Here is an 11,636-nt window from a genome sequence, read left to right as displayed (position 1 = left end):
ATGGGGAATCAAATTCAAAATGGGAATTGACACAGTTACTTTTTGCTGATGATACTGTGCTTATGGGAGATTCTAAAGAAAAATTGCAAAGGTTAGTGGATGGTCCACTGTATATATCCCTTTCAGGGTCCAAGGCCCAAATCTGGAGTCACGCACCAGTGTCCAAGAATTTTCAAAAAAAAAATTTGTTATTTTTTCTTATGAAATCGTAGAGAAACTTTTTGTGAAGGTAATAAAACAAAAAGTACGAAATTTGGTGGAAAATTGACGAAATTATGCTCTCGCGAATTTTGATGTGTCAGCGATATTTACGAATCGGCGATTTTGCCGACTTTGACTCCCATTTTAGGCCAATTACATTATTCCAATCAACCAAATTCTTAGCTATTTCACTAGTATTACTTCTATTCTATCGATTGAGCACAAGAAATCGCCAAGTCAACTGTTTCAACTACAAAATAAAGTGATTGGAAATTGTTAATTTGGCCAATTTAACACAAAGTTCAAAATATTCCAATTTCAAAATAGGCTCCAGAATGAACAATGTAGGCATTCCTGGCACTAAACTAACATTTCCTCTGTTCATTAATTATGTTTTGAGGCTTTACAAATAAATTCCATTTTGATTTTTTATTCACATAATGAATTTTTATTCACACCAAAAAATAGAAGATTTACTGTTATGCAATACTGTAATAATTGTATAAATATCATCACCGTATTTGTGAATGTATATTAGACCCACCAGCTGACGTGTATTAGATGTGTGAGGTCGTTTGTTTACTCTTGAATATCGGCAAAAATTTAACATTTCTGCTACTTTGAGCTCAGTTTCAAGCCATTTCCAGTGCTAAAACCAATCAAAATCATCTCTATTTCTGTAATATGTCTTCCATTCTATCAAATGAGACCAAGAAATCGCAAATACAACTATAAAAAACATACGAAAAAACACTGCAAAGTTGCTGTTTTAATCGAAAAATCATGAATTCATTTTTTTTCTCTCATTATACACAGTGTGCTGCAGGATCTGTTTTATGTGGTGCACAAATACCACATAGATGTATTCTCTCATATCTAGGCCCAAATGTACCACTCACAGTTTATCAGAGTGAGCTGAGCTCATGGCGTAGATCTACGGTTTGGACCCTGAACGTAAAGCCGTAGATCTACGGGACGGACCCTGAAAGGGTTAAATATATATATATATATATACAGTGGACCCCCGCTTAATGATCACCTCCAAATGCGACCAATTATGTAAGTGTATTTATGTAAGTGCGTTTGTACGTGTATGTTTGGGGGTCTGAAATGGACTAATCTACTTCACAATATTCCTTATGGGAAAAAATTCGGTCAGTACTGGCACCTGAACATACTACTGGAATGAAAAAAGTTCGTTAACCGGGGGTCCACTGTATATATATATATATATATATATATATCCTAGGTAGTAGGTTGGTAGACAGCAACCGCCCAGGGAGGTACTACCGTCCTGCCAAGTGAGTGTAAAACGAAAGCCTGTAATTGTTTTACATGATGGTAGGATTGCTGGTGTCCTTTTTTTCTGTCTCATAAACATGCAAGATTTCAGGTACGTCTTGCTACTTCTACTTACACTTAGGTCACACTACACATGCATGTACAAGCATATATATGTATATATACACATCCCCCTGGGTTTTCTTCTATTTTCTTTCTAGTTCTTGTTGTTGTTTATTTCCTCTTATCTCCATGGGAAAGTGGAACAGAATTCTTCCTCCGTAAGCTATGCGTGTTGTAAAAGGTGACTAAAATGCCGGGAGCAAGGGGCTAGTAACCCCTTCTCCTGTATATATTACTAAATGTAAAAGGAGAAACTTTCATTTTTCCTTTTGGGCCACCCTGCCTCGGTGGGATACGGCCGGTGTGTTGAAAGAAAGAAGAAAGATATATATATATATATATATATATATATATATATATATATATATATATATATATATACGTATATATATGTGTATATGCCATCTCCAAGGTAGGGGTAACCCAGAAATGGATATACATTCACCATCATTCATTCAGCCACTGTCTTGCCAGAAATGTATTGACTTCACAATTCAGATTTCCCTCTGAATGCAACATCCACATTCCCTCCTTCAGAGTACAGTCACTGTCCTTCCTATCTCCACTACTCAATTCCAGCTAACCTGTTTCCCTAAATCCCTTGTGTTACCTTGATTAGTTCAACAGCACATCCATTAAAAAATCACTTGCTTCCATTGACTCCTAAGACACGCTAACAAGCCTGCAGGAAGCTCAAAACCCTAAAACTCAAACCCTCCTTTACCATCCCTCCTTCCAGTCAATCACGGGACACCCCTGCCCCCCCCCCTTCCAACCCAAAGTTCATTTGCTCTCCGAGATTTCTCACTTTACTGATCACTCTCCAAAGCTGTTTCCCTCCTCAATGTACCTACATGCTTCAATATTGCTCTATGGTTTAAATATTAAGTGATACATTCTGTATATTTTTTATACAAGGCTGTTATTGCTTATAAACTGATAAAAATAATAAGTATTTTTAGGTTATAAACAGAAAAAGCAAATTTTGTACTTAAGCCCACATCAAGAGAATCTTTGTACTATAATTTTTTATGTGATCAATGGTTTTGAAAACCGACGAGTTGAAGATTGAGACACTTACGCAACATATGGGAATCTTTATTAAGGAAATATTTTGCCATACAGCAACTGACTTGTTGGTTTTCAAAACCATTTATCACATCTGTCAGACACTGCAACATCATGAGATCTTGATACAAGGAATTCTTCAATACTTGTCCAACCTTTGGACGAAGGCCTACTTACACTAGTGGATGGTTCCATTGTGATCCTGCCTCCTCCTACTTTGACTCGCCTGACTACAGTAAATAAGCCATTTCTCCAGCCATATGCTGTACTTTCTACAAGAGGAATAACTGAACACATTGATTCCAGGCTGAGGGACTGATTACCTCAAACTCTTCCTCTCCTTACACCGTTTCTGCTTTGCACCGGACTGATGAAACCACTGTAGGCGAAACATTTCCTTAATAAAGATTCCCATATGTTGCATAAGTATCTCAATCTATAATTTTTTGCTATAGTAAAAACATTTATATTTATGCTTTACAGATTTGGTCTATATCAGCTTTCAATGGCTTGAGTTCCTCACTTTTGCCTTGAGTCTTGTTCTGTTCTATTTCTTCCTCCTTAAGTCCATACAAGTCCAGTGTACCGCTATAGTGGAACACGACGATATCTCCCAGCAAAGAGATGAACATTAACACTGAGAAAAAGATACAATAATTAATAACTAAAAATTATCACTTGTAGTATGGTATATTATAAAAAAATAATCCTAATAATTATTTTTTCTAAATAACAAAATGTAATTAATTATTTCAGAATCTACCATGCATGATGGGAAGTATGAAAAGAAAATCCTTCCTACTAAGTCTTAGGAAAATATTGGCCTTGATATAACCTTGAAAATAAGTCAGACATGTAGACCAGGACAGCCACTCAATGTAGTAGAGGTACATATATCAAATTTTGATAAATGAAAAAAACCAATGAAAGGATTTTAGCCTTCTGCAATATGTTGCTGTTTTACAATTTCCTACAATATTTGTTGATTACTCTAATATCAAAAGGTGAAACAACTAGTTATATTGGATTCCAAATATATATGTAGTATAGAGTACTGTGTACAGAAATATGAAATACAGGTCTCCCTCAACATTCACGTTTTCAGCTTTCGCGGGCTTCACACATTCGCGAATTCCCAACCGCCAAATTCCCAGCCACCAAATTCCAAGCCGCCAAATCATATTCAAGTTTCCCGCCACCTGCGAGTCCCTACTACCCTCCCACCGACCCCCGCAACTAGCAGCCAGCCCTCCCACCACTCAGTGTGGTGAGTGTTTTGTTTGTTCATTATTTGCTATTAAACTACAGTATAAATAATGTAAACCCATTCATGACTGCATATTGGAATGGCTATTCGGACAGGTATTAGACGGTGACATCATGTGTTTACTCTTGAACACAGCAAAGAATCAAACATTTCTGCTACTGCTAATAATAACAATAGTAATAATAATAATAATAATAATAATAATAATAATAATAATAATAATAATAATAATAATAAATACGATATAATTGAAGGAAGTTGTACAAAAATACGAGGGAGTGGTTGACACATCGTCAGTGTGGCTTTGTTTATGCTGGAGTGAGCATTAGTCTCCGTGCTCTTCCAAACATTTCACAATAATTCATTGTTTGGTGCTTGTAGATTGAGTGCGACTGGAGTGGTAGAGGCAGTGGTAGAGGCAGTGGTTGAGGCAGCTGTTGAGGCAGCTGTTGAGGCAGCTGTTGAGGCAGCGATTGAGGCAGTGGTTGAGGCAGCGATTGAGGCAGTGGGTGAGGCAGCTGTTGAGGCTGCTGTTGAGGCAGCGATTGAGGCAGTGGTTGAGGCAGCTGTTGAGGCAGCGATTGAGGCAGTGGGTGAGGCAGCTGTTGAGGCAGCGATTGAGGCAGTGGTTGAGGCAGCTGTTGAGGCAGCGATTGAGGCAGTGGTTGAGGCAGCGATTGAGGCAGTGGGTGAGGCTGCTGTTGAGGCAGCGATTGAGGCAGTGGGTGAGGCAGCTGTTGAGGCAGCGATTGAGGCAGCGATTGAGGCAGTGGGTGAGACAGCTGTTGAGGCAGCAATTGAGGCAGTGGGTGAGGCAGCTGTTGAGGCAGCGATTGAGGCAGCTGTTGAGGCAGCGATTGAGGCAGTGGGTGAGGCAGGTGTTGAGGCAGCGATTGAGGCAGCTGTTGAGGCAGCGATTGAGGCAGTGGGTGAGGCAGCTGTTGAGGCTGCTGTTGAGGCAGCGATTGAGGCAGTGGTTGAGGCAGCTGTTGAGGCAGCAATTGAGGCAGTGGGTGAGGCAGCTGTTGAGGCAGCGATTGAGGCAGTGGGTGAGGCAGCTGTTGAGGCAGCGATTGAGGCAGTGGTTGAGGCAGCTGTTGAGGCAGCGATTGAGGCAGTGGTTGAGGCAGCTGTTGAGGCAGTGGGTGAGGCAGCGATTGAGGCAGTGAGGCAGCTGTTGAGGAAGGAATCGAGGCAGTGGTTGAGGCAGCTGTTGAGGCAGCGATTGAGGCAGTGGTTGAGGCAGCTGTTGAGGCAGTGATTGAGGCAGTGGGTGAGGCAGCTGTTGAGGCAGCGACTGAGGCAGCTGTTGAGGCAGCGATTGAGGCAGCCGTTGAGGCAGCTGTTGAGGCAGCGATTGAGGCAGTTTTTGAGGCAGCGGTTGAGGCAGTGGTATTTAATAACATACATGTTATTAATAATAATAATACATGTTATTAATAATATGTACTATTATTATTTATAACATATATGTTATTAAATACCACTGCCTCAACTGCTGAATTATTGTGAAATGTTTGGAAGAGCACGGAGACTAATGCTCACTCCAACATAAACAAAGCCACACTGACGATGTGTCAACCACTCCCTCGTATTTTTGTACAATTTCCTTCTTCAATTATATCGTCTTATTATTATTATTATTACTATTGTTATTATTAGCAGTAGCAGAAATGCTTGATTCTTTGCTGTGTTCAAGAGTAAACACATGATGTCACCGTCCAATACCTGTCCGAATAGCCATTCCAATATGCAGTCATGAATGGGTTTGCATTATTTATACTGTAGTTTAATAGCAAATAATGAACAAACAAAACACTCACCACACTGAGTGGTGGGAGGGCTGGCTGCCAGTTGCGGGGGTCGGAGGGAGGGTAGTAGGGACTCGCAGTGGTTGAGGAAGTGGTGGAGGCATTGGTGGAGGCAATGGCGGAGTCTGTGGTATTTAATAACATACATGTTATTAAAGCATAACATGTATATTTTTAGTACAGTTTATGACGTTTTCACGTATTTTATGGTTGTTCACGGTTCAACAAGTTAAGGAAGCAGTATTGTATTATATTTCCCTACAATATATTGGGGCACCAAACATTCACGGTTTTTCAACATTCGCGAGGCTCTTGATCCCCTAACCCTCGCGAATGTTGAGGGAGACCTGTAGAAGGTTTTTGACATCCTAAAAATGCTGTCATAACAAATAAAAAAGGTAGAAAGCTTCGTTAAACAATACTGACTAGATCTGGATGCTTAATAATGTATTTTTATGGTATTACTGCTCAGTCTGCCATTAATCGGACACATTGAGGAAGGCTATTATTTTGAGTCGTTTATTGATTGACTACAGTGACAATAATTCCTTTGATAAATACAATTACATCTTTATTGTAATGCATAGCCAAAATACAAGATGAAATGTGTTCTCTAATTCTATACTTACTAAATGAGCGTAATTTTTTTGAACCATGCAAATATTTAAATATTATCCATGCCACTGGCAGATTTCCAGAAGCTAACCGGTTGAGCAACACCACACTACAATGACTGTATGAACTGAAAGATTTTGCTAGATTCACTGATATAGGTGATTTCCATAACATTTTCCATGAATAATAATAATAATAATCATAATAATAATTCTTTTTTAACACACCAGCTGTATCCCACCAAGGCAGGGTAACCTAAAAAGAAAAACAGTTTTTACTTAATAATAATAATAATACAGTGGAACCTCAGTTGTAAAGTGGACTAGTTGTTGAACTAATCAGTTTTCAAACTGATCTGTTCGATTTGGTTTTTGTATGTGGTCTTGGTTGTTGACCAAGAACACTCGGATCACATGATCACCACACAGCGTGGGTTTCAGTCAGTATAACTAACTTACGGAATTATGCTACTGTGAAGTTAGCAGTCTTGGCGATATTTACACATCGGCGATTTCACCCACTTTGAGCCATATTTTGGGCCAATTCCATTGTTCCAGTCCAGTTCTAGCTATTTCGCTAGAACTCCTTTTATTCTATTGATTGAGTACAAGAAACTGCCCATTTACTTATTTCAACTACCCAATAAAGCAATCTGAAATTACTAATTTGGCCAATTTCACACAAAATTCAAGAAAGGATAATTTCAAAATAGGGCTCAGCATAAACAATGAAGACATCCCTGGCACTAAAATAACATTTTATTTGTTCATTAGTCACATCTTCAGGCCCCTCTTATATTACACTTGCTTTTCATTTTGAATTTTTATTCACACAAAAAATAGAAGATTTACTGTTATTCAGACTACTGCATAATGTAATAATTGTATAAATAATATTAGCACATTCGTGACTGAATATTAGACCCACCAGTTGATGTGTACTGGACGTGTGACATAATTTGTTTACTCTTGAACATTGGCAAAAATCAAATATTTCCACTACTTTCAGCTCAATTTCAAGCTACTTTTAGTCTTATACCATTGAAAATCATCTCTATTTCTGTCATATATCTTCCATTCTATCAAACGAGATCAAGAAACGAGAATATAATCATAAATGCCATACAAAAATACACCGTAAAGTCGCAGTTTTTGTTTCTTATTAGGCACTATGTGCTGCAGGATTTTTTTACACTCCTCACACTTACCATGCAGACGAATTCTCTCACATGCAAAGCTACCAGCTTTCTCCCACAACATTTGAAGCCACTAGAATTTTGCCATTAGCTCTCCTCTGACAGGCAAGAGACAGTTAAATTTTAATTTAGTACATGTATTCATTTTTTCCAGTTTCCGTGTGCTTTATAATTTCATACATTTTTAATGTAGTAGCTCCTACATTATTATTAATAAATTATCATATTGTCATTTTTGGTCTGGAATGGATTAATTATATTTACATTATTCTTTATGGGAAAAGTTGGCTTGGTTTTTGACCATTCTGGTCGTCAAACCGACATATGGAACGAATTAAGTTCGACAACCGAGGTTCCACTGCATCTGTTTTACCGGAAGTGCATGGGCATCAAAATTAACGTGACTCTCTGAACTACAACATCCCCACTCATCTTTCAGTTTGCATACCCTTCACTTTCTGCCTCTTAAAAGTTACACCCAGCTAACAATTATTATAACAATTATAGAAATACGGTTTATTTACAGCAGGATGATCAATTGCTATGTCTACTTCCCAAACTACTGCAACACAAGACACTGAGTGGTACATACAACATCTGCTGCTTTTTAAAAGAGCACAAATTATATTCAAGAGCAAGCAATAAAACCATAAAGATAATACAGCATTAAAAGGGCAAGAAATAGCCTAAGAATGGATAAATACCTGCAGGAACCACATGAAGGATTTTTCTAAACTTTTCAGAGTCATAGAGCCAACAGTTGCCAGATATACCACAAGACTTGTCCCACACCACACAAGCAGAATCTGAAAATATATGGAAAACAAACTTCATATTTTTATGCAATCATTACTTGCTATGCAGTATTTCCTCAACATAAACTGAGACCGTGGCTGATAGGCCACAGTCTTAGTCACATTCTTGGTTACAGTCTTCTTAACAGTCTTGGTCACAGTCTTGGCTATTGTCTTGGTCACAGTCTTAACTACAGTCTTGGTTAGTCTTAGCCACAGTCTTGGTTAGTCTTAGCCACAGTCTTGGTTAGTCTTAGCCATAGTCTTGGTTAGTCTTAGTCACAGTCTTGGCTATAGTCTTGGTCACAGTCTTAGCCACAGTTCTCTCAGCAGTTCATGCAGTCCTTGCTCCTAGGCACAGTCTTGGCTACAGTCTTGGTCACAGTCTTATCTACAGTCTTGATCACAGTCTTGGCTATAGTCTTGGTCACAGTTCTCTCAGCAGTTCATGCAGTCTTGGCTACAGTCTTGGTCATAGTCCTAGTCACAGCCTTGGTTACAGTTTTCTCAGCAGTTCTTGTTCTGTCTTATTATTTTTTTATTTTTTATTAACACACTGGCTGATTCCCACCAAGGCAGGGTGGCCCAAAAAAGAAAAACTTTCACCATCATTCACTCCATCACTGTCTTGCCAGAAGGGTGCTTTACACTACAGATTTTAAACTGCAACATTAACACCCCTCCTTCAGAGTGCAGGCACTGTACTTCCCATCTCCAGGACTCAAGTCCGGCCTGCCGGTTTCCCTGAATCCCTTCATAAATGTTACTTTGCTCACACTCCAACAGCACGTCAAGTATTAAAAACCATTTGTCTCCATTCACTCCTATCAAACACGCTCACACATGCCCATTGGAAGTCCAAGCCCCTCGCACACAAAACCTCCTTTACTCCCTCCCTCCAACCTTTCCTAGGCCTACCCCTACCCCACCTTCCTTCCACTACAGACTGATACACTCTTGAAGTCATTCTGTTTCGCTCCATTCTCTCTACATGTCCGAACCACCAACAACCCTTCCTCAGCCCTCTGGACAACAGTTTTGGTAATCCCGCACCTCCTCCTAACTTCCAAACTACGAATTCTCTGCATTATATTCACACCACACATTGCCCTCTGACATGACATCTCCACTGCCTCCAGCCTTCTCCTCACTGCAACATTCATCACCCATGCTTCACACCCATATAAGAGCGTTGGTAAAACTATACTCTCATACATTCCCCTCTTTGCCTCCAAGGACAAAGTTCTTTGTCTCCACAGACTCCTAAGTGTACTGCTCACCCTTTTCCCCTCATCAGTTCTATGATTCACCTCATCTTTCATAGACCCATCCGCTGACACGTCCACTCTCAAATATCTGAATACATTCACCTCCTCCATACTCTCTCCCTCCAATCTGATATCCAATCTTTTATCACCTAATCTTTTTGTTATCCTCATAACCTTACTCTTTCCTGTATTCACTTTTAATTTTCTTCTTTTGCATACCCTACCAAATTCACAGATTTATTCCAACACTGGGTGAGATTTTTCCAGTTGGATCATTATTATTTCAGTAGTATCAATAAGTATCTTGTACAACTTTGCACACATTTTTCAGTTTAAAAATGAATACAGGAAAGGCAAATTTAGGAAAACTCTTGCTGTTCTTACCTATGATGGCTCCCATGATGATGGGTGCTGGGATGAAGCCAAATAAACTAATAAAAACTGTAATCACACCAAGTGACAGCCCTTTATCTTCATCTGACACTGACCTGAAGCAGCCAAAATAAAAATATTTATGAATAAATATATAATATTTATATGTATATGCTGTACTGTGACAGAAGGTTACAAGAATATTTTATATTTAGGACCACAAACGAGGCTCTCTCAGCAGATTCTGAACGGCATTCTCATCTTATAATAACTTATAATAAAGTATGTATTTAATTTACTTGGTTGAGCTATTTACCAAACCAACAGCTTCCTAGTTAATTTACACAAAATTTGCCTAAATAGCAATTCTCATAAGAACAGGAATTGAAAAGTACTGCACAACTGGCCAATGCTAAGTCAGTCTTACTAACACCCAACCATTCCCACTCATACAATCTAATCTATAGCATGTATTTTTAAACCTACACAAGGTAGCCTCAGTTATACTACTTGCCAAGGTAGCCTCAGTTATACTACTTGCCACTTTGTTGCACTTATCTACAGCTCTACTGTATCCCACAAGGTATATAATACTCACAAATGTATAAATTAAACATAGATACAGTCTTGGCTACTTATAATATTGCCAGGACAATGTCCTGGAATGAGGCTCAATCTTTTTATGACCCATATTACACTCTTCATAAGTGAAACGTATCCTGATAAAAATTTCCAAAGGTTGCACAAGTCTAATTTATATAATTACTACAAACAAAAGCAAGGTTCATTTATTATTTATAAAATATATACCAGAAGTAATCCTTAGGCTACATATTTATATGATAACTTTCTACAGTGGGCTAAGAAGACACAAGGAAACACTAGGACATATTTATTAAAAAATATCTTGGTCCTGGGACCTTGATCACTTCTAACATGTTATAAGTAATCAAGGTCCCAGGACTGAAATGTTTTCTAATAAATATATCTTAGTGTTTGCTCACATGTCTTTTTAACCCGTAAACGGTCCAAGCAGATCTATGTTCACATGTATAGTGCTACAAAAGTAGATCTACTTTTTTTACATATTTTCAAATGTAACAAAAAAAAAAGTAGATCAAAGTTTTTTTACACATTTTCAAATGTAAAAAAACAAAAAGAAGATCTACTTTTCTTACATACTTTCAAATGTTGAAAAAACGTATATATACGTTTGGACAGTTTACGGGTTAAACTAGTTTGTCGGTATCAACTTTCTACAATATCACTACAATAGAAAAAAATGGAAATATGTGTAGTAATGGCTGAAAGAAAGCTTATAAAAGAGAAGAGGGTATATAATAACAATGTAACAAGCTAATTCACATCATGAGAATGACAAACTAACCCTGTGATCCGTGACAGGTTTCCAGGGCTATTCTACACTTGAAGTCCAACCTTTGGACAGGCTTTCCTGCCTGCTCAACCATGCTGTTACTGTTAGCTGCCCAGTGGACTACAAAGCCATCATAGCAAGGTTGATCAGGAACTTGGCAGAGACAGTGGTCCAGATGACAGTAGTGTGAATATGACAAAATAACCCAGATGACAGCAGTGTAACAACTATATAATCTAAGCAAAGCAATAATGTAAAAAGTACAC

At 38.4% G+C, this 11,636-nt stretch overlaps 1 protein-coding gene across 9 annotated transcripts in view; it reads right to left on the bottom strand.

Moving 5' to 3' along the window:
* The window catches only part of LOC128705881 (solute carrier organic anion transporter family member 74D), a 116,946-nt gene that overhangs the window by 16,100 nt on the left and 89,210 nt on the right, over positions 1-11,636 (bottom strand). For 7 of the 9 annotated variants that reach the window (XM_070096683.1, XM_070096684.1, XM_070096680.1 and 4 more), the window contains 3 exons: positions 10,008-10,111; positions 8,266-8,367; positions 3,197-3,310 (listed from right to left, as the gene is read on the bottom strand). In XM_070096683.1, the coding sequence (XP_069952784.1) occupies positions 3,197-3,310; positions 8,266-8,367; positions 10,008-10,111 (320 nt within the window). Of the gene's footprint in view, positions 1-2,499; positions 3,311-8,265; positions 8,368-10,007; positions 10,112-11,636 lie in introns of those variants that run through there. The other 2 variants (XM_070096686.1, XM_070096687.1) reach the window with 2 other exon arrangements.

The sequence above is a fragment of the Cherax quadricarinatus genome, chromosome 54 (assembly GCF_038502225.1).
Source record: "Cherax quadricarinatus isolate ZL_2023a chromosome 54, ASM3850222v1, whole genome shotgun sequence".
Lineage (NCBI taxonomy): Eukaryota > Metazoa > Arthropoda > Malacostraca > Decapoda > Parastacidae > Cherax > Cherax quadricarinatus.
This window is presented reverse-complemented; position numbering and strand designations above follow the sequence as displayed.